The sequence below is a fragment of the Cetorhinus maximus genome, chromosome 3 (genome assembly GCF_964194155.1).
Source record: "Cetorhinus maximus chromosome 3, sCetMax3.hap1.1, whole genome shotgun sequence".
Classification (NCBI taxonomy): Eukaryota; Metazoa; Chordata; class Chondrichthyes; order Lamniformes; family Cetorhinidae; genus Cetorhinus; species Cetorhinus maximus.
In genome coordinates this window covers 84,337,233-84,361,235 of record NC_135881.1, presented here as the reverse complement: position 1 = coordinate 84,361,235, position 24,003 = coordinate 84,337,233, and the positions used below count along the sequence as shown (strand labels likewise).

Sequence of the window (24,003 nt, the reverse complement as noted above, 5' to 3'; positions counted from 1 at the left end):
TGAGGCAGGGTACTTCTTTGCGCTAGTGAAAAATGCATTCCTGCTCAACTCCCAGACTGATCCACAGGTTTGCCCTTGTGGATTAATAAGATATTGGCTATCTCCAGCCAGTTTGCCACATGACTATAGTATTGATGTATTCCATTGTCCACACAATGGGTTGATGGCGGATATAATAAACAGACAACGGAGAACAAATGATATTCCAGCCATGAGCAGCCTCCTGAATGTCTTTATTTGAAATCGCATCTTCATGGGGCCAACCAGTTGAACAACCATTGTTCCTTTAAGTCTCTTCAATTGAAATGGAGAATGGAGAGGGTGGTCATCAAACCTTGGACGGCCAGTTACATTGTAATGACTTTCCAGATTCATGTTCACACATTAAACTAGTACCTTTCTGTATAGAATCTACAAAAAAGTCACCTGACTCTGGAGTCCATTTTGTGAAGATAATTGTCCATATTTCTGGCTGCCTATTAAGTAAAGTGACCACCTTCCTAATAAGTTTTACAGGCGTATGACATGACTGTGACAATACTATGGGATAGGATTTAGTGAACACTTAGAAAGGCATTGACAACTCATTCAGGTTGGTATAGGTTGTAAGGGAAGGCATGCTTGAGTAATTTAAATTTTAGGCCGTTCACAGTATGTAGTGATAAACAGAGTACCATGCATGTTCTATGGGTCTTAAATTCATTGTCATCTGAAAATAGGAGTAAATTGGTTGTCATGTGTCCCAGCAGGGTGATAACATTATGGCTACTGCCAGAATACCAGGCATCAACCTGCATGAAGTGTTGTCTATGGTGGCAGATAAGTTGAACTTCTAAGGAATAAAGTTGCTCTTGGCCTTGTTTGGAAGAACACAAGCCATGTGAGGGAAGTCTATAACTCCCCTTTACCTGAGAAAATCCAGCAACTTATGCTAAGTCCATCGCTCTCGTGCCTCTCCTCCTGCTAAGCAGCCTCGATTGGGGAGATCATGGGCTGAAATTTTCGCTCGGCGGGCAGGCGCAAGCCCGACGCACTCCAGCGTAAAATGGTGCGCGTTGATGTCGGCCGAACATGCCGACGTCAGTGCACGGTCAGCGGTGCACGCCGGAGTCGGCAGCGTGCCCGCCAACAATTAAAAAGCCTGTTCAGGCCATTAAATAATCAATTAAGGTAAATCTTTCACTGCTGAGCAAACTAATAGTTTGCGGGCAGGCGAAAAGGCCAAGAGGTCTTTGCATTTTTTGGAAACCTCACCCACAGGTGGGATGAGGCTTCCAAAAGCAAATAAAAATAAAGTAAAAGTTTTGCAATTGAATTAATAACATGCCCCTGCTCATGTGACAGAGTCACATGAGGGGACATGTTTTGTGACATTTTTATTTACTTATTATTTTTTGTTATATCTCTTCACCTTGTCATCTGAAAATAGGAGCAAAATGGTTGGCATGCATCCCAGCAGGGTGTCGACATTATGGCTACTGCCAGAATACCAAGCATCACCTGCATGAATTGTTGTCTATGGTGCAGATTATGCAGCGCTCACTCACCCTGGGCCCGCTCGCCCCCCTCCCGCGCCACTGCCCGCCCCCCCCCCCCCCCCCCCCCCCCACAGTGCTCAGTGTTGCCTTAATTGGCCCACCAGTGTGAAATCACGGCATGGTGCCGATTGCGGATGACAGTCAGCTTCTCAACCACCCCCGCCAAGCCTGCCCGCCAAGGGCAAAATTGTGCAAATTTCTGGTACCTCGAAAACAGTGCACCAGTGCCCTCCTTGATTCACCTGAGCACAACATACGAACATACAAATGGGAGCAGAAGTAAGCCATTGGGCCCATCGAACCTGCTCCGCCATTCAATAAGATCATGGCTGATCTACTTGTGTTTCAATTTGCGCATTCCAAAATTCCCAAACAAACTGAGGGATGTTACTGATGTTAAAAGGAGTCCGATACATAAAGGTTCAGGTTAAAATGACCTTCACAACTACAGGTAGTGTTGTGGTGCCCTGGTGCTGAGCTGGAATTCTTGGCTTAGCAGGTGGAAAAATTCAGGCACTGCTGCCTGAGAGAACCAGGATCATCTGATGCAGTGCTCTGCTCCTCCTGCAAAGTTGGGGTGGGAAATTTGGTCCCTGTAGGCCCACATGGTGTAAGGATTCCTCTATCCTTCCCTCTTTCACCAGCCTATGCAGCCCTCTGCTGCCTCCCTCGTTGTCACCCTTGCTCCTCATGTTGCTGCCCCAAAGGCAGACTAACTAGAAATCCCACTATCCAACAATGACTTTAAGGAGGCTTTGTAGGCAGACAAGTGCAACAATGGATTGAAAAAGAGAGGTCCAGAGTGCAGGGTCATGGTAGCTATACTGAGCACACACGCCTTTTATATAGAAACAATCAAAATAATTGTACCTTTGAAAGCCACCAAATAAGCTCAAGTTTCAAAGTGATTTTGAGTTATCATTTCAGCAGGAATTCCAGGTTGAGTATCCGTTCTCCGAAAACTTTAGGGCCGATTGCATTTCAGATTTCTGATAATTTTGGGTGTTTGGATACCGCATATATAGGATCAGGCCAACTTACATTACAATAGCCTAACCCTAGGCTAGCTATAGTCTAAAGTAAAGAGAAGATAAACTGCAAACAGAAAATAGCAAAAGATAAAGAAAAGCTGGAAACACCCAGTTTAAGCATTCCAGATACTCACATTGAAACTGTGGAGGTCTTATCTAAAAGCTTGTCAATTGCAAAATATATGAATTGTTTCAGAGAAATCACTTTGTATAGTACGCAGCACAATTTCTGTTTTCATTGTCAGGTGAATGCTCACTGACAGATTCGGGAGCCTTTGAGCTTTTATAACAAGTGTCATTCTGTTTAATATCCCCATACACCAACCTGTTCAAGTTCTTGTGCTTTAACTTTAATTGGTCAGCGAGTTTCGTGTCGAGTGCAGACAAACAACTAGGCCTCCCGCGCTAAAGGCTGGGTGCGGTCGGCGAGGTTCATGTTGGCAAGGTTCATGTCGGCTCGGGCCAGGGACTTCCTGCTTCAGTACTGGGTGAGGGATCTTTGTTTACTCGAGATGTTCACAAGAGAATGTTACAGCTATCGCCATGTGCCTCACAAGTCCTAGAGATGCGGCAGTGAATAGAAAAGGTTACTTAGCTGGGACAAGGAATTTTCTCTGTCTATTGCAATATCTGAGCTGATACCTTTTTAAAAGGAAAAGAAAGGGGAAAATCCTGTAAACTGTGACATTGAGTCAGTGCTTTTTATCTAGGCTAGTCTCTGAGGTTTTATGAATGAATCCATTGTATGAAGAAACATAAAGATCAGTGCATGATGCAAAGTGCCTCATTGATGTAGTCATCTGCTCTTCACTTCGGCTATGATGCTTGTGTTTTGCAAAAGAAAGAGTTGATTCATCCTTTACTGTGTGTGGTGTACATGAAAGTTACAGCTCAGCCAAACATTGTTTACTGAATATGACTGAATAAATGGTAAAATCTGATTCAAGATTACTATCATTTCAAAAACTATTCATTGATGCACACTCGGGGTTACTTTCAACTTTGCTGCCTTGGTGGTAATCTGGTGGAGCGGATCGGTTTTCTTATCCTTGCTTTCGAATCACTTGCCCCTCCTTACTTCTGCAACCAACTCCAGCCTCTCTACCTCTCTTTCATTCCTTAAAATGCTCCTTAAAACCTATCTCTTTGCCCAAGTTTTTGGTTGCCTGTCCTGATATGGCTTGTGTCAAATTCTGTTTGATGATGCTCTTGTGAAGCTTCTTGGGATGTTTTGCTGTGTAAAAGCTGGTTAGTTGTAGTTGTCAAACTCATCCAAATTTTTGTTCTAGTGAAATCACTGGGTCAGCAATTGAGTAGTTTCCATAAAGCACATTCCGCTTTGCCAAGTTACCATCCAGGCAGCAAAGTTCAAAGCTACCCGAGTCTTTTGAAAGAGGAGAAAAAAATCCCGTTTTCCGATTCTGTAATTACATTTTACATCGGTGTGCGTGACGCAAACTCGTAAAAATGCTCTTACTGTGTTCACTGATGCCACTCTGCACCTGAGGTCATTGCCAGATTATAAACTTTGAAATAATGGCTTGTGCATACACAGCATTTTATTTTTTTAAAAAGGGAAAGATGAACAGGAGGGATTTTTGGAGCATAAAGAAAAAGCTGGGTATTCCACCCGTCGAACTCTGATTTTATGGCAGTAATTGAGTGATTGGGTATAGAAAGTCTTGTCCCAACAGATATGTGCCAGATTTGTGTCCTGATTGATTTTTTTACTATGTGGGATCAGCAGTAGCAGAAACTCATGCTTCAGAAACATGGGTATTTACACTTTGTACCCCTACATGCTAGGCATTGGAGTTCGCCATGTTTCTAATATTCCTATGACATTATAGTTTCATGGTGCTAGTGCAGTCTACAGCTTTGGCATTTTTGCATCTAATATTTCTAGCATTCACTTACATACACTTTGTGATAAATTTACTGCCTTCCACGGTTCCCCAATGTCCATCTTTTCCTGATCACTATTTCAGTACTGACATGTTAAGGTTTTGCATCCATGCATCCTCGCCTACCTTCTGTGCTAAAAACAGTCTCATCTGGATCTAATAACCTGCCAGCCACTCTTCTACATAACTGCTTTAAACATTTCCTCATTGCTCTCTTAATATATTCTTTCTAAGTCTCTTTATTCTTGATTGGTTTAGATGGCGCCTGCCTCTCCTGTGTCAGTCTTTTTTTGTTCACAAACTATTCTCTGTTATTTATGAAGGCAGAATTGCTGCTTTTGCATAAGATTTCCAGATACTCCTTCATACTCTCAAGTTTCTTTTTGAACTCCCTTCATCTCGCAAAACCAGAAGTCTGATAGAGGGCATTACTTTTCATTCTGTATCTTTGGGTTTTGACACAGTCATCAGGTATGTGACTTTTAACGTCCCTAAATTATTTTGCCCACTCCTCTGCATCCCTTCCTGCCTTCATCAGCATCCCTTCTAACCTACCTTCAGCATACAGCATATGACTCTAGCTGAGGTGGACAACTCTCCACCCTGAAGGTATCATCATTATGCCACACATCGATATCCACTCTTCTAAACAAATAATTCCCCATGACCACTATTTTTCTGTGATGTCAGATATTGCCTCTGTCTTAGCTGCCTCTTCAGTTTTCTTGTCTCCTGATCTTATGTGGCCTTGCTTCCTAAAATTTTGCAGCACAGAACGTGGCCTGTTAGCCCATCATGGCTGTGCCAACTCTTCCAAAGAGAAATCTAATAAGTCTCACTCTTCAGCTCTTTCTCCAATGCCCTACAAATGTTTCCTTTATTTTAGGTCAATGAGCTTGCCTAGAAAAATTGAATGTATACAGCATACTTTATTTATTTCTGTCTAAGATCCAATGATTTGCATTTTGAAAGTAATAAAATGAAAGGAGAAATTTAGCCTGCAACCTCTGGGTATACAAAATTAAATCTCTTAATTGTCATGCTTTAAATTTTTCATTTTTTATTTATATTTGTTAGCTCATAAAGCATTCTCCAACTACAGAATTTAAAAATATAGTGTTTAGTCACAATTTAGTCAATAATGTCAAGATGCTTGATGTATTCTGTGTGCAGCCACATGTATAACCTCACTAGAGCATAAAGATGTGTCTAATACTAACACTTCATAAGTGTAGTAAATAAAATCAATGTATTCAAATGTTTTGTGCATATTAAATATTACATGACAAAGGGTAAGTCATTTTATTTTCTGCTTAAAACATGAAGAAAACTAGGAGAGTACATTTGTCGGTTGGACAGTGCAAAAGAGAAGGATGCATCACTGACACAATTTCATAAGCTGTGAATATAAGAAGTGATCCTTTCAAGATAGAAATACTCTAGCTATTTGAGCACAATATTTTCTGCTCCAATTTGAGTGAAAGTCTTGGGTTCAGATGTTTATTATTATTTTTCTTCATTCATGGGATGTGGGCATCGCTGGCTAGGCCAGCGTTTATTGCCCACCCATAATTGCCATTGTTCAGAGGGCATTTAAGAGTCAACCATGCAGGCCAGACAAGGATTAGTGAACTAGATGTGTTTTTACAACAATCGACAATGGTTTTATGGTCATTATTAATTCCAGAGTTTTTTAAATTGAAATTTAAATTCTACCATCTGCCATGACGAGATTCAAATCCAGGTCCCTAGAGCATTACTCTGTGTCTCTGGATTACTAGTCCAGCGACAATAACACTATGCCATTGCCTCCCCTGTATTATACATATTTAACATTGTAAGTTTAACCTACATATTAATTGTTGTAAACTTAATTAACTTGTTTTTTTTCACACTTCCAGGCTTCAAACAATTTTCTGAAGAGCTCATCTTTCAGTCACAATAACTCATCTCAGTAAGTATTGCAAAGGTGCTTTCAAATCACAACCAACCCACGAGGATTTCCAAAACTTAAATACCTTTTCAGCATATGAGGAGCTGCAGTGTATTTGGAGCTATCCCGTTATCTATGTCTTCAGCTACCCTATTAATAATTTAAATGTTGATTGAGCTATCAATTGCTCAACTCATAACTAATTTCAGCATAGCATAGGATTCTTTAAAAGTGGGAGTGCATGTAGAATAACCTATAAAATAGTATGCAGTATTTTGTGTTTTGTTAAATGGGTTTCGGATGTTACAACAGTAGGCAATTAATGTATGAAGCAGTTTAGCTCTCTCTCTCTCCCTCTCTCTCTCTCTCTTTCTCTCTCTCTCCACCCCCCAATCTCTCATTAATTGTTAACCATTGATGGAGGTTCTAAAATTTACATAGATATTTGATAGGAAGTAGATTATTTCCTTTAGCAGGTAACTTTTGAAGAGGGTTCAATAATAAGAAAGTGAGATTTGGAGAAATTCCTTCACACAGGTAATTGCTGGATTATGGAATACTTTGTCACATGGAGTGGTTGAGGCAGAGGCCATTGCAACAATAAAGGGATTCATAGAATGAGATAGCACAGAAGGAGGCCAGTTGATCCATCATTCCTTTTCCAGTTCTTTTGGTCCCACTCCCCTGCATTTTCGCCAAAGCCCTACAATTTTGTTTTCCTGTTTCAAGTGTATATTTAGCAGTACTTTTTAGAAAATTGCAATTGAATTTGCTTTTTTCGTCCTTTCAGGTAATGCATTTTAGGTCACAACAATTTGCTTCATCAAAAAAAATCTCTTCATATCCCCTCTGTTTCTTTGCCAATTATCTTAAATCTTTCTACTCCTCCTTACCAACTCTCCTGACAGTATGAACAGTTTCTCCTTATTTAGTCTGTTGAGAAAAACTTGGGTCGTCAGGACCCAGAGGGAGTGCAAATCATTGAATTTTGCACAACATATAGTACAAACCATTATCTTAGCAGCCTTTTTAACCAAAATCATAAATACTGAGTGGGCTGGCGCAGGGTTTGTTATTCGGACCATTCTTGTGTCTACATCATCGACTTAGATTCAGAAATCTAATATAAATTGCATAGATTTGTAGCTGAAACCAAAACTAGGAGAGACAGTGGTATTGGAAGAGGCAGTTTAGAAATTACAGCATATCTATCAGTGGTAGATGAAAGTTAATTGCAGACAAATGTAAAGTACAGATAGAGTACCTCAAATCCAGTTACCCAAAAACTAGTGGCAACAGAAAACAGGACAATTTTTCCCGCACTCCGATTGGCTTAGTGAACCTTGACCCACACAACCTGGCACGGAAAAGTTCGGAGAATTGCTGCATGGTGTGCCGAGTAACGATCTTGCATGCCTTACATTTAGTTTTCAGTTACAACTACAGGGTATTTTTAACATCATTTCAGTTTGATCGATCTTTTCTCATTTTAAACAGGGTGTGTTGATGTAGGGAATTGGACGAGGCATGAGCGAGTTATTAAATCTAATGCGTAAGAAATGAATTAACATCAACAGCAACATGGCCAGTAACCAAAAGTGCTTTAGAATCATAGCATTTGGTTTTCCTGTGTCCCCTGTTCACTGAATTAAGGGGTCCTGATTTTTTTTCCGAAATCCACATGGACTCGGTCCTGAGGTTGCCAGATTTGAGGTACTCTACCTGTCCTGCAGAAGGGAAGGAAATGAGCAACGCATGCATTCCATGAATGGTGTTGAAATAGCTCAGGCAAAAGTTGTAAAAACCTAGAGGAATGTAATTGAACTTTAGGGCCACCAAAAGGCAGTAGTTGATTGATTGTCCATAATATACCCCAACCAGTAAGAAGTGGGGTCTGCGACAATCTGCTGATCCTCAACTGTCCATATGAGCCCCTACTGAAGTTGAGTTTCACACCTAGGATGGATGGTGGAATTAACACTCAGGGTGGTATTTAATGGAGGCGATGGGGGGTCTTGCCCACTGGCCGGGGTGCCAGCGGGAGTCCCGCATTGCCTTTTCAGGAAAGCCCACTGAATTAAATGACAGTCAGACACTTAATTGAACAGCGCTGGGCCTTCCCTGGGATCAAGAATCCTGGGGATGGAAGTCCTGCCCACTCAGAGCTGCCAGCCAACAGAGACTGGCAACTGGGCATTGCTTGTCGTGCAGGGATGAGGGACTTTGGTTGTGAAAATGGACTGGAGAAGTTAAGACTGTTTTCCTTGGAGCAAAGAGGCTGAGAGGAGCTTTGATTGAGGTATTCAAAATTATGAGGGGTCAGGGCAGACTAGATAAGGAGAAACAATTCCCGTTTGTGAAAGGATCGAGAACAAGTGGGCACAATTTTAAAATAATTGGTAAAAGAAGCAAAAGCAATAAGAGAAAAACTTTTTCACGCAGAGAGTGATTAAGGTCTAGAATGCACTTCTGGAGTATGTGGTGGAGGCAGGTTCAATCGAAGAGTTCAAAAGGGAGTTCGACTGCTATCTGAAAAGGAAGAATGTGCAGAGTTATGAGGAGAAGGCGGGAGAATGGCACTAAGTGAATTGCTCATTCGGAGAGCTGGTGCAAACACAATGGGCCAAATGGCCTCCTTCTGTGCTGAAACGATTCTGTGATCTCAGGAAACAGTGGCTACTGCTGTTAATATGCCCACCCAAGGCCAAGGTTGCTATGAACCTAAGCACATGTGAGTAATGGCAGGAGGGCTGGGTCATAAGGTAGTGGTCCTGACGGGAAGGGGTGGTTAGGCAGCAAAGGTAGAAGAATGGCTCTCAGTGGCTCCAGACCGCACATCAACACCACCACCACCACCACACCGCACCCCCCCTCCTCCCCTCTCTCTCTCTCTCCCCCCACTACACACACTCCAACGTCCTCTTCGTGATGCTGGGTTCCTTGATCAGACACTGAATGCCTGACAATGAGGAATCTCTTCCCCCACCCCCTGTCCCCCAGAAGCTGGGCTTCCCGTGTGGGCGAGTCCCTTGCCCACTGCTGGGTGAATACGATGGCAGTGAGATTAATTGCCCACTTTAAGGCCTCAATGGGCCTTCCCACCATGGACTTAATCAAGACAGTGCCACCCTCCCGCCTGATTAAATGCTCCACCTGCTACCAAACTCACCTTGGGAGAGGGCATTAAACTCTGCCCTCAGTATCCAACCAATGCAAACCATCAATAGGGTTAGCCGGAGGAATGTTGATATATATAGTGAAATATTTAGAATGCAAGTCATGAATAGATCTGCTCAAGCTGTACAGTACTTTATTCAGATTGCATCTTGAGTATTATGTTCCGTTCTAGTCACCAAGACACAAAGGAAGCATTCAAGTGGTAGATGCAGTGAAAAAAATCATAAGCGCAAGAAGACCAATAGTGAAATAGGATCAGGAATAGGCCTTTCAGCTCCAGGAGAGTGTTAAAGAAACATAGGCCGAATGTGTTGTAAATTTTCTGTCATGTCTTGCCAGCCAAAAAAGAGCTACCTAGCCTAATCCTGCTTTCTGCCGTACCTCTTTCTGCCATTAAGTTACATTATAGCTGATCTGTCACTCAACTTCATTTACCTCCTTTGATCTATATTACTTTTGATACATTTACCTCATATTAAACAATCTACTGAATTCACTCTTAAATATCAACTGACGAGCCCCTCCCTTTTAGGGGAGAGATTTTCTATATCCTTTTTTGTGAAAAATGTGTCAGCTGATTTTAATTCCTGAATGATCCAGTTCTAATTTTAAGATTGTTCCCCCATCAGAAGCAATAGCTTGTCTGTATCTATTCTATTGACTCTTTTTTACTTTAAACACCCTAATTAGTTTTTTTAAAATTCACTCATGGGATGTGGGCTTCACTGGCTGGGTTAGCATCTATAGCTCATCCCCAGTTGCCTTTGAAAAGATGGTGGTGAGCTTCCTTCTTGAACTGCTGCAGCCCATGTGGTGTAGGTACACCCACAGTGTCATTAGAAGGGGAGTTCCAGGATTTTGACCCAGTGACAATGAAGGAACGGCAATATATTTCCAAGTCAGGATGGTGAATGACTTGGAGGGGAACATCCAGGTGGTGTATCTGCTGCCCTTGTCCTTCCAGATGGTAGTGGTCGTGGGTTTGGAAGGTGCCGTCAAAGGAGCCTTGGTGAATTCCTGTAGTGCACCTTGTAGATGGTACACACTGCTGTCACTGTGTGATAGAGGGAGTGAATGTTTGTGGATGGGGTGCCAATCAAGTGGGCTGCTTTGTCCTGGATGGTGTGAAGCTTCAGTCTTGTGGGAGCTGCATTCATCCAGGCAGGTGGGGAGTATTCCATCACACTCCTGACTTGTGCCTTGTAGATGGTGGGCAGGCTTTGGGGAGTCAGGAGGTGAGTTATTCGTCACAGGATTCCTAGCCTCTGACCTGCTCTTGTGGCCACAGTATTTATATGGCTAGTTCAGTTTCTGGTCAATGGTAACCCCAGGATGTTAATAGTGAGGGATTCAGTGATGATAATGCCATTGAACATCAAGGGGCGATGGTTAGAATTCTCTTGTTGAAGATGGTCATAGCCTGGCACCTGTGTGGCGTAAATGTTACTTGTCACTTGTCAGCCCAAGCCTGGATGTTGTCCACGTCTTGCTGCATTTGGACATGGACTGCTTCAGTATCTGAGGAGCCGTGAATGGTGCTGAACATTGTGCAATCATCAGCAAACACCCCCACTTCTGACTTTATGATTGAAGGAAGGTCATTGATGAAGCAACTGAAGATGATTAGGCCAAGGGCACTACCCTGAGGAATTCCTGCAGTGATGTCCTGGAACTGAGATGACTGACCTCCAACAACCACAACCATCTTCCTTTGTGCTAGTTATGACTCCAACCAGTGGAGAGTTTTCCCCCTGATTCTCATTGACTCCAGTTTTGCTAGGGCTTCTTGATGCCACACTTAGTCATATGCAGCCTTGACGTCAAGGGCAGTCACTCTCATCTCACCTCGGGAGTTCAGCTCCTTTGTCCATGTTTGAACCAAGGCTGTAATGAGGTCAGGAGCTGAGTGGCCCTGGTGGAACCCAAACTGAGCGTCAGTGAGCAGGTTATTGCTAAGCCAGTGCTGCTTGATAGCATTGTTGATGACCCCTTCCATTACTTTATTGATGATGGAGAGTAGACTGATAGGGTGAAATTGGCCAGGTTGGATTTGTCTTGCTTTTTGTGTACAGGATATACCTGGGCAATTTTCCACGTAGCCGGGTAGATGCCAGTGTAGTGACTGTACTGGAACAGCTTGGCTAGGGGTATGGCAAGTTCTGGAGGACAAGTCTTCAGTACTGTCGCCTGAATATTGTCAGGGGCCATAGCCTTTGCAGTATCCAGTGCCTTCAGCCATTTCTTGATATCATGTGGGGTGAATTGAATTGGCTGAAGACTGGAACCTGTGGTGCTATGGACCTCTGGAGGAGCGATGGATCATCCACTCGACAGTTCTGACTGAAGATTGTTGCAAATGCTTCAGCCTTATCTTTTGCACTGATGTGCTGGGCTCCTCCATCATTGAGGATGAGGACATTTGTGGAGCCTCCTCCTCCAGTGAGTTGTTTAATTGTCCACCGCCTTCATGACTGGATGTGGCGGGACTGCAGAACTTAGGTCCAATCCGTTGCTTGTGGGATCGCTTAGCCCTGTCTATCACTTGCTGCTTATGCTGTTTGGCATGCAAGTAGTCCTGTGTTATAGCTTCACCAGGTTGACACCTCATTTTCAGGTATGACTGATGCTGCTCCTGGCATGCCCTCCTGCACTCTTCACTGAACCAGGGTTAATCCCTTGGCTTGATGGTAATGGTAGAGTGGAGGATATGCTGGGTCATGAACTTACAGATTGTCTTCGAGTACAATTCTGCTGCTGCTGATGGCCCACAGTGTCTCATGGATGCCCAGCCTTGAGTTGCTAGATTTGTTCAAAATCTATCCCATTTAGCAGGGTGGTAGTGCCACACAACACGATGGAGAGTATCCTCAATGTGAAGGTGGGACTTCATCTCCACAAGGATTGTGCGGTGCTCACTCCTAGCAAGACTGTCATGGACAGATGCATCTGATACAGGCAGGTTGTTGAGGATGAGGTGAAGTGTGTTTTTCCCTCTTGTTGGTTCCCTCACCACCTGCCGCAGACCCAGTCTAGCAGCTATGTCATTTAGGACTCGGCCAGCCCGGTCAGTAATGGTGCTACTGAGCCACTCTTGGTGATGGACATTGAAATTCCCCACCCAGACTACATTCTACATCCTTGCCACCCTCAGTGCTTCCTCCAGGTGGTGTTCAACATTGAGGAGCCCTGATTCATCAGCTGAGGGAGGGCGGTACATGGTAACAAACAGGCGGTTTCCTTGCCCATGTTCGACCTGATGCCATGAGACTTCATGGGGTCCAGAGTCGATGTTGAGGGCTCCCAGGGCAACCCCTCCTGACTGTATACCACTGTGCTGCCACCTCTGCTGGGCCTGTCCTGCCAGTGGGACAGGACATACCCAGGGATGATGATGGTGGTGTATGGGATATTATCAGTAAGGTATGTTTCCGTGAGGACGACTATGTCAGGCTGTTGTGTGAATGGTCTGCGGGACAGCTCTCCAAATTTTGGCACTCACTCCTAGGTATTAGTAAGGAGGACTTTGCAGGGTCAACAGGGCTGAGTTTGTCGTTTCCGGTGCGTAGGTATATGCCGTGTGGTCTGTCCGGTTTCATTCCTTTTTTGAGACTTTGTCACGGTTTGGTACAACTTAGTGGCTTGCCAGGCCATTTCAGAGGGCATGTAAGAGTCAACTACATTTTTGTGGGTCTGGAGTCAGAACAGGTAAGGGCGGCAGATTCCCTTCCCTAAAGGACATTAGTGAACCAGATGAGTTTTTACAACAGTTGGCAAAGATTTCATGGTCATCATTAGACTTTTAATTCCAGATTTTTATTCAATTATAATTCCACCATCTGCCATGGGGGGATTTGAAACCAGGGTGTACCCCGAATCTCTGGATAACTAGTCCAGCGCCTTCTCACCTTTCAGCTTCTAAACTCAAGGGAATTCAAGCCAAACTGATGCAACACATCATCATAATCTAACCCTTATATTTGCATAATCTTGCTGAAGCTATGTTCAACCCTTTGAGGAAGTACAATACCTAAAACCGAATGCCGTACTTAGCTAAGATCTAATCAAGGCTCTATCCACTTTAAGCATAACTTCCTCCCCTTTATATTCCATTCTCCTTGCAATAAACACCAACACTCCCTTAGCCATTTTGAATACTTTTTGTACTTGTGCATTCGCTTTTGCTGCTTGTCCACCTACCAAATCCCTTTGATCTTCCACTGTTCCTAGTCTCTTTTTGTAAGGAAAATATTTTAATTCACCTTTTCTGGACCTGAAGTGGATTACCTCACACTTGGTCAGATTGAACTCTCATATCTACCACTAGTGTGCCTGTATGCCCCTTTGTAACTGTTTCGTATTCTGGTTGCATGACCTATCTTATCTGGAAAGACTGTGGTCTTACTCAAGTAGCTACTTCAAACTGGACTGAAAGAGGAAAATGAAGTTGAACTAGAGATCAGCAATGATCTAACTTAATGGCAGAAAGGGTTACGGCAGAAAGCAGGAATAGGCTGGATAGCTCTTTTTCAGCTGGCAAGACATGACAGAAAATTTACAACACAGAAGGGGGCCATTCGGTTTATGTTTATTAACACTATTATATTTAGGTTACAGAGTAGGTATGTCTCTCATGAGTGCAGATTTTTCCATTTTCTGTCCCGAGTGTCTAGGTCATGACTGCTGATGTCACTATTACATCATGATCTATCTCACTAACTCATTAGCATAACTATTCTATTAACCCATTATACTACAGTAACTTCCTTTCCCCATATTCACAAATTCCTGTGCATCCTAAGTTAAAGCCATCTTCAAATTTAGATATGCAACACTTTTTTCCTTCATGTCAGTCATTGATTGTACATGGCAAAAAAACAGTGCAGATCCCTTGGGAATACCACCTGTCACATGCTGTCAAACAGAATATGTTCCCTTTATCCCTCATCTGTCTCTCCTACCTCACAACCAGTTATCAGCTAATGTCAAGCTTTTACAGTTATGAGTTGTTAGGATAGACTGGAGAAACCTGGACTTATAAACTTTGAAAGGAAGCATTAGGAAAGTGATCTAACAGAGTTATGTAAGGTAATTAAGAAAATGGAGAAGGTAAATTTGGAAAATTACTTTTCCTATTCTTGCAAGCGACTTTAAGTTGAAAAAATAAGACAAGTACACAGGTCCAATTAGTAAAAGGCCAAATGTAGGACTAATACCTTCTTCATACAGAGTGTTATCAATGAGTAGAATGGATTTCCATTTAGAACAGTAGAGGCAAAAGGCCTGGAATCACTTAAGTCCAATTAGATGCCACAGTGGAAGGACTCTAGTGTGCTTCTGGATAGATTGGCTAAGATAGGCTGAATGGTCAACCTCAGCCATTACCTCAGTGATCTTGTGATTGAACCATTCAAATTCTTTTAACTGAACACAATCATTCATGCAAGCAATAATTTACATTGACCTTTTTAGATTCACAAATGCTTTTATGTTCCAAATTACATTTTTTATTGTTAATTATATTCCAAAGTCACTTTATGCACCTTTTTAAATCACTCTTAATCTATTTTAATAAATACCATTAATTTTCTCCTTTTTTCTAATGGATTTTGTATGTTAGTCATTCATAGTCCTATTTAAGTGCCCTATTCATGCATTTTGGAGCTTTTTTTTATAGAACTTACATTAATGTTGGGTTTATATTCATCATTTGTATTCAGCACTGCAGTTTAAAAAGTAGTTTATTTTTCCTCAGTTGTCTTTTAGTAATATTTCCAGTAAGTTTGTTTAGTGTTTGACTTTTCCAAATTGGTTCTGGTGGTTATTGCTAGATTACCTGAAATTTAATATATTTAGTCAGAGTATGCAGTTCCAACACTACTTATTTGTGGATATGATCCTAATTATTTAAAATGCAGGTCTGGATGTGAATTACTCAGGCAGGAATCTGAACAATTTGGATCAAAAAGATATATCACAATCAGCAATTTTGATTCTGCTCCCTCACATCGACTGGATTATGCCATATCGATGTGCATGATATCATCTGCTGGTGGGGGAACGGTGCAGCTGAGGTGTTGAGAGTTCGGGAGGAGCCAGAATCAACACTATTACTTTTAACATGTCTGAATAATTCTACGATGGAAGCTCCTACTGACTGGCACACACTGTCCCTTTTGAAGTCAGTGTCTTGTTGCCCATGTTCATTCAGCTTTGCAATCAGCCTGTTCCCAAGCAACTCGATGACCTGCTGTTCATGCTATCCAGATTCCCTGGATAATTAACTTTCACTGCATGAGTAGCTGTGGAACATATTTGGTGGGATTTAACCCTGCAAAATTTCAGAACCCTTGCATTTTATCTCTTCCATTCGATGTTGGATGAATTGAAGTTGCTATTGATAGAATGTGTGTCATCAGCAAAGACCGTATTGTTAAGTCAAGTCAGATTATTTAATTTTGTGCTTTCCCCATTAATGTTGAACTTCCTTAATTTCTAACTATATATAGTTACTCCTTTTTTCCTTCCTTTTCCTGCAAACACTGAATAATTAATGTTGAAGTCAGCAAATGAATAGTCTTTATGTTTTATATTCTTACATTCTTCCTCTTTTCCGTGTGTAGGAGTGTAGAATCGAGCAACATTATGGAGGAGGGTTATGAGCTTGATCTGACTTACATTACTGAGCGCATCATTGCTGTATCTTTCCCTGCTGGCTGTTCAGAAGAGACATATTTCCATAATCTACAGGATGTAACACGGATGCTGAAATCCAAACATGGAGATAATTATTTGGTAAGATATGTAACAAACTGACTTCAAGGAACTCACACCAAGAATCTCCTTGGGGGTTCTCCAGATTGGTCAATCTAACTTGGGTGTGAAATTTACCAGAAACCATGCTTATGCATCCATCTAGGGTTTCTGCTAATCTTCCAGTAAAGTAATTATAGCCAATTGGGAAATACCCTAAAGCAAGCCTTGGTGTCTGTGAATGTTTCAGTCGCACCGACATTAATATTACATTCCACTTGTGGTCTGTTTCGGTCATGAGTGTCCCTTTATTTATTTCTATTTTTCTTTATATAGGAAATGTGTAAACCCCACCAGAATATCTTGCCAGGAACATTTTAAGACTGTTCATTAATTATTTACCATTGGTTTAAGATGTCCCTTTTTGCACCATTTTCAGCAGTCTTTACAGTGCCTACAAGTTTTGATGTGGAATTGGCCAAAAGTTTACACAATATGTTACTTTGTTAGGAAGTTCTTTGACTTTTATTCTGCTGTTTTAATTTTTTTGTATAAGTTTGTATTTGTGTGAGATATGTAATATTGATATTACTGTAAAAGGGAGCATGGAGTGGTCATTAAAAACAGGGCCAATCTATTCATGGATATTTTTTTATCTAAAGAAAGCTGATAGCTGGGAAAGCCAGAATCTGCAAAAAGGACTGCATTGACTTGGACTGTGTCTAATTAGTGGGAAATGGTGTATGTGGTGGAGTGGTTCATGGATCGGAGCTGTACTTTGAGACAATTAGTGGAATGCCAAATTTTAACTGAAATATATGATGACTGAATGAATTCAAAGTCAACAGGAATATAGAAGATGCACTCTCTTTAAATTTTAGTCAGTGAACAGGTTTAGCCAGGTTCAGGGTTTCTAGTGAAGAAAGTTGGAGTACCACTGAAAGGTGTATTCATAGCAGGCCTTGCTAAGAATGTCCACATCCAGTGAACAATTGAAAAATATGCCCATTACAGTATTATACAATATTCGTATATGTTACAGATTAAAATAAATGCAAGGAAGTGTTGCTGGGCATGACTCAAGCACTACTTACTATTTAAATATGACCAAAGCATGACAGCAGGAAATGGACCTGGCAATAAAATATTTTAAGAATTTTAGTGCACTTGTTGGCCTCTTAATGATGTTGCACTTGGTAAATTGGTGAATATGGTTATTCTTGTACTTTTGTGATGTTTTGTATTGATGTTGCTCTTTGTCTTTCCTCTTTATGATACTCTCTCATTCTCTCCTCTGCATCTGCTCTCACCTTAATTCTGTTTTTTCCATTTCTCTCTGCCTTTTTCTTCCTTTTGGATTTGAGGTAGTCGGTGGTGGTAGAAATGATGGGACAACAATAACTATTTGGATGGGAGTGTGGGGAAAGTATGGCTCTCAGTAGTTACCTCACCACCATCTCCCCCAATCACTTGAGCTTCATATCCACCTATCTTGATCCCATTTAGTCCCTTCCCCTTCCCATAACCTATTTCCCTTTTTATTTCACCCTTGCTTGCAGCACTAATTCTTCCCCTTTGGATACCCATTCAACCTGTGTATCTTCCACATGCCCCAGGTCTCCTGTTAGTCACCTTTCCTCTCACCCTCCATTCAGACTCAGCTGCTCCAGCCCACCCCCCTCCCCCCCGCCTCAGAGCAGTTGATAAGAAATCAGAGACATCTTCCCCCTCAAATGAGTTTCCTCATGCCCTCCCCCTCCATCCTCCTCCCATCCTTCTCCATCCATTTCTTTCAGAGACCTTACCTGTTTTCGACATTCAATTTGTTCTTGATATTCAAAAGTAAATTGAATTAGAATGAGGAAAGAAACCCTATGCCTTGTTTTATATTTCTATGTGTTTGTGTGCATCTCTCCCCTTCTTGTGCATGTTAGAAATTAGAATCCCTGTTACAGACACAAATGATTATTAGCCATGACCACCATACCTCTAATTGTCAGAAAACACAGGGGAGATCATTAATTGGTTTCAAAATTCAGTATTTTTTTAATGATTAGTTGAAATAACATTGACTGAAGGCTGACTGTCTTTCTTTATTAACTCTGTCTAATCTCTAAAACATGTGACAGACATGAAGTGGATGCAGGTATAAGATTTTAACATTCTTTAGCTAGGTTAAAGTGACTGAATTCAAGGATAAATTCATTGCTCCAAGGCGACATGATTTTGCTTCTGCCTGGCTATGTTTATGAAATGCATGTATATGTAGATACTGATCAAAAGGGTTTTCTTGGTTTCCATTTCTGTGGATTGCTTGGCAAGTATTGTAGATGACAAATGTCTATGTTGGCCATTCCACCAGGAAGGAAGCTTCTCATCATTATGGCAGTGCTACTTTATTCTTCAAATATTACAAATTAAATTAATAAATTGGACAGATACCCTTTGTGTCTTTGACCATGACCCTGACAGCTAATGATTAGTTGTGAAAGAAAAACTTTTAATCTTCCTTTGTCACAACTTGAGTTCAAAGAATGAAGAAGTATTTAACGCAGACTAGTATTCCAGATCCTTTTGTCTATTTCTAATTCACCGGGTGGTTAATCAGTTTGGGCTTGCAGAGCACTCTGTAAACATCAAATCTTACACAAAATCCTGGTACTGTAGATGCTTGACCAAACTAAGACTTGCAAGATGTATTAGAGGTTCAAAACATTAAGTGCTTTGAAACTGAAGTTCCGAAAATCCACTGACACAACCTTGGTAATGACGCAAGGATAGTAACCACTAATGCTCTTCAGTAATTACCCTATATTAAAACACTTGGGCTGGTGTCAAAGGTGATGGGCATGGGATAGGATAGAAATTGGGGATAGGAAGAAAGAATTGCATTTCTATAGTGCCTTTTTTCCAACTTCAGGATGTCCCAAAGTTTTACAGCTGTTTTTGAAGTCTCGCCACTGTTTTAAAGTAGGAAATATGGCAACACTTACATAGTAAGATTCCACAAACAGCAGTGTGATAATTACCAGATAACCTCTTTGTTGTTCTAGAGAATAAATATTGGTCAGGGCATTGGGAAGAGCTCCTCTGGTCATCTTCAAAGTGATGCCATGAAATCTTTTATGTACACCTTTGAGGTGTTTAATGTTTCATCCTAAAGATGGCACCTGCAACAGTGCAGCACATTGGATAGTTGACTTAGGTTTTGTGCTCAGGTCTCAAGAGTGGGATTCGAACCCACAACATCTAGCTCAGAGACAAGAGCTACCAACTTAGTCGCTGTTGGCACTAGACTGAAGTTTATGGAGAATCGGAACCCTGCCAGGCGTACATTGAAGTAATTAAGTCTGGAAGTAACAAAAGCATAGCTGAAGGCTTCTGTTTGGCTCTTTTTGGCTCAGCCAGGCTCTTTTTAGCTTTTTGGCTCTGCTTGGCTCTGTATGGCTCTGTTTGGCACTGTTTGTTTCTGTTTGGCCACTCCAGGCTCTGTTTTGCTCTGTTAAACTCTGTTTGGCTCTGCCGGGCTCTGTTTGGCACTGTTTGGCTTGGCTGAGAATGAAGTGGGGATGTTATAAGCATGAAAGTAGGCACGTTTTATGATGGAAAGGATATGGTATCAGCAATTCAACTAAGGATAAAACTAGCTTGAATCTGTGACCAGGGAGGAGGATGGAGTTGGTGGCAAGGGAACAGAGCCTATGAAGAGGAAACTATTTATAATATTAGTCAGAGGACAGTTAGAGGATGATTGGTTTATGAGTAGTTTAGTAGGAATAGGGTTGAGGGATTAGTTCTCATGGATGAGATTAATTTGGAGGGGGCAGGGAGTTACATAGGGAAAAAATAGAGAGAGGCCAGAGTTTTTTTTGACAAAAAGGGAAGAGGGATCACTGAAAAATTACAGTTCAGTGTGCACCATAATTTATTGTGGGTAATCTATTGGAAGGCATACTGAAAGCAAAAATATTGATGCATCTTCACTGATGGGTATGATCATGATTAAGAACTCTCCATGTAGGGAATCATGAACTGATTTCACCATTATATCAGTCCTTTGCGCAGTACTATTAGTGAGCCAACTCCTTTGACTCTCAGAACAATTTCTCATTGCTATGTGAATTGGATGCCATGTAACGTTATAATGTATTACAGCATATGAAACCAGTAATAATGATTAAACTAACCCATCACCTACCTTAAGCAGATGAATTATAAAAGAACAGTTTTAAAAAGTGAAAAAAAAGTTAAGAAAAATCTTTTTCTTGAACAAAGTGGAATACATTTATCTCGACTGCATAAAAATACTGACTTGAGTAACATCAATGTATATTCTGATACTTGTTACAAGTACCAATCACATTGAAATATCCCAAGCCACATATTTGAGGAAGTACTTCCAGCTTTTTGAGAATATATCCGTTATTAAAAACAAGCATCAATATTTTGACCATAATAAAAACAGGAAACACTGGAAAAACTCAGCAGGTTTTTCCAGCTGAGTGTTTCTAGCATTTTCTGTTTTAGTTTCAGAATTGCAGCATCCGCAGTATTTTGCATTTAATATTTTGACCATGGTGATCAGCATAGTTTGCGCCAGAGCAGAAAAGCGGGTTTTTGTTTGAGGGCGAGAAAGGTAAATTCTTAAATAGCTGCAAAATTCAAATCATCCTTCCAAAGCACACTCAGACGTGTGGAATGAAGCAACGCCTTATGCCAGAACAAGAAAGTGCGGTTTGTGTGCTGCACTTAACGGATGGTCTGGTTTGAACATGAGTTGAATATGGGGAGAGATGAAAATAGTCAGGTCATTCGAATTTCAATTCCATGCAACTTGGGGGGCTTTTAGGGTACTGGAGGCATGTGCCTAAATGGGTCAAATGGCCTTTTCTTGCCCTTCACTTCTTCTGTTCTGTTTAAAAGGTTACAGAATATAAAGGATTGCACTAAGCCCATCTGTTTCAACTGTGATGAAGTCGTGTTGACTAATGCTGTTTCTCAAGCTGAAGTCCAACTTTAGTCTAATTGTTTTATTATTTTAAGAAATAAGTTCTAACACAGAATATAAGGGATTCTACAATGTGTCTTTCAAATCACCCTGCAAGTAACAAGCAACTTGCATGCCAGCGTTTTGTACTCACTTCCCATTGCTCCAAAGTGTGGGAATCAATTAGCATTCCATCCAGTGGTGATCTCAACAACTTAATTCAATTATGCCAGAAACAAATGTCAGTAGCTACTGTAGCCATGATCCACACTGACGCTAGCTGGGTAACCAAAATGGCCTTTTCTAGTCCTGATATTTCCTTGTACAAACTAGTATTGCTTTTATAAAATCATATTTGAGAACACATGGTTGGATGTTATAAATGACTAAATATTGGCACTTAAGTCAATGTTCCTTTTGAGAATCCTCAGTTGTCCATAATTGAACAGAGAACTTTTTATATTTAGGAAAACTTACTTCTGGATACAGATACCATTTCTAATTGTCCATATTTGAGATTTTCTATTGAAAATAGTTGTCTCTAACCATCCTGCTTTTCTCACTGTTCCTGGAAGGTGATGACCCCTGTTGGACTAAGATTCTGTAGCCACTGCCAACCTTTTGGTGAATTGCATAAGTGACCATTGTAAATGCATATGCCTAGAAAATGAGTGTATGTAGGCTGTTCGGACATGAAAGGTATCACAGTAGGCTTAAAAGCAAAAATCTGCGGATGCTGGAAATCCAAAACAAAAACAAAAATACCTGGAAAAACTCAGCAGGTCTGGCAGCATCTGCGGAGAGGAACACAGTTAACGTTTCGAGTCTGCATGACTCTTCAACAGAATTAAGGAAAATTAGAAAAGAGGTGATATATAAGCTGGTTTAAGGGAGGGTGGGACAAGGAGAGCTGGATAGAGGGCCTGTCATAGGTGGAGATAACCAAAAGATGTCATAGACAACAGGACAAAGAGGTGTTGAAGGTGGTGATATTATCTAAAGGAATGTGCTAATTCTACCCTTAATTAGCACATTCCTTTAGATAATATCACCACCTTCAACACCTCTTTGTCCTTTTGTCTATGACATCTTTTGGTTATCTCCACCTATCACTGGACCTCTATCCAGCTCTCCTTGTCCCAACCTCCCTTAAACACGCTTATATTTCACCTCTTTTCTATTTTTCCTTCGTTCTGTTGAAGAGTCATGCGGACTCGGAATGTTAACTGTGTTCCTCTCCGCAGATGTTGCCAGACCTGCTGAGTTTTTCCAGGTATTTTTGTTTTTATCACAATAAGCTTGTTTTGTCTTCAAACAATACCCACACACAAGCATTTTTCAACAGGAGTTGTTTGAGAGCTTGGCTGTTGCTTCCTTCTCTTTCTTAGTCCACGGGTACTCATGCTAAATGTAATACCTCAAACCTTGGTCCGAACGGAGAGAAACCATTTCAGGACAGATTAGAAACTGAATTTGAAGACATCCTTGTCAGTATGATTACTGGCACACTAGGTGATGCCTTTGCCCATTAGGTAATTGGACAACCTTAGAAAAAGAGTTTAACTGAATTTCCAATTAGTGTCTGTAATGTTAAGTGGTCAGGTACTAACTGATGCCATTAAATGGTGATCCATATGTGCAATATGTTTCTGCTGTGTCTTACAATTTGGCTGGTTAGTGGTAAAATCTATATCAAACTTTCATGTATAACAGGATATTCCTACAAGAGGGCTGAAGTAATGCTGCTGCAATCTTGTACAGCACACCAGCTGATGCTATAATTGGTTACAGTCCCCATAGTAAAAGTTTTAAAAGATCCATCAAACAGTTTTGGATTATGTAAATCCAGATTTAAAGTTCACAAATTCAGTCCAAGTTCTTGCTCTGCTCTGCATTGTCCATGGTTACTCATATTGAAGATACTCTCTGTTAATGTTAATTATTTCATTGGATGCTTTACAGCTTTCTTAACATTATACAAAATGGGCTGCAACAATTACGTATTTTCAAGCTGACATTCACTATATGCACACAATTTTATAGTAATGATATGTTACTGCTTCACAGAAATAAAATATATACATTACACATATTATATGATATATATATTAAAAAATTGATTGTTTCCAATTACACTATGTACTGTTCTTAATGCAGCAGGATATTTTACAAAAGTTGTTGGAAGAATATTGAGTAAGTTCACAATTTAAATGTAAACCTTTAGCAGAGCAAATGATTTACTTTTCTTTTACGAATTGTGAAGTGCTAAAACCATGTGATTAACACAGTATGCCTAGTGTTTTGCCAGAAAAGTCCTGTGCAGCTTATTTGTTCTATAATGGGCTTCCTGTTTAGAGAAAATTTTCTAAAAGGGACTAATTGAATACAGCTGTCAAAAAATAAGTCTTGCTCTCTTTAGCCACAAATCCAAACTAAAGTATACTTTGTTTGATTTAATATTTATTTTGCTGGCTTGTCCAGACTCTCAGGTTCAAAGAAATTGGCAACTGAGTTACATAAGTCCTTGAAAACTAATAGTGGTTCCAGTATGTAATAAAAGTAACAGCTTCAGCAAACAAGAATCATTTCTGTGTTTTATCCCATTTGGCATGTCTGACAGTTGTTACATTGAAAACTCAACTGTCAGCAGTACCTGTTAAGCCTTTGGGTGTTGCCTTGAGGT

General features: G+C 40.9%; 1 protein-coding gene across 2 annotated transcripts in view; it reads left to right on the top strand.

Annotated features, from left to right (window-relative positions):
• The window catches only part of tns3 (tensin 3), a 493,703-nt gene that overhangs the window by 300,507 nt on the left and 169,193 nt on the right, over positions 1-24,003 (top strand). For both annotated transcript variants that reach the window (XM_078538616.1, XM_078538617.1), the window contains exons 6-7: positions 6,375-6,427; positions 16,204-16,375. In XM_078538616.1, coding sequence (XP_078394742.1) covers positions 6,375-6,427; positions 16,204-16,375 — 225 coding nt within the window. The remainder of the gene's footprint in view (positions 1-6,374; positions 6,428-16,203; positions 16,376-24,003) is intronic.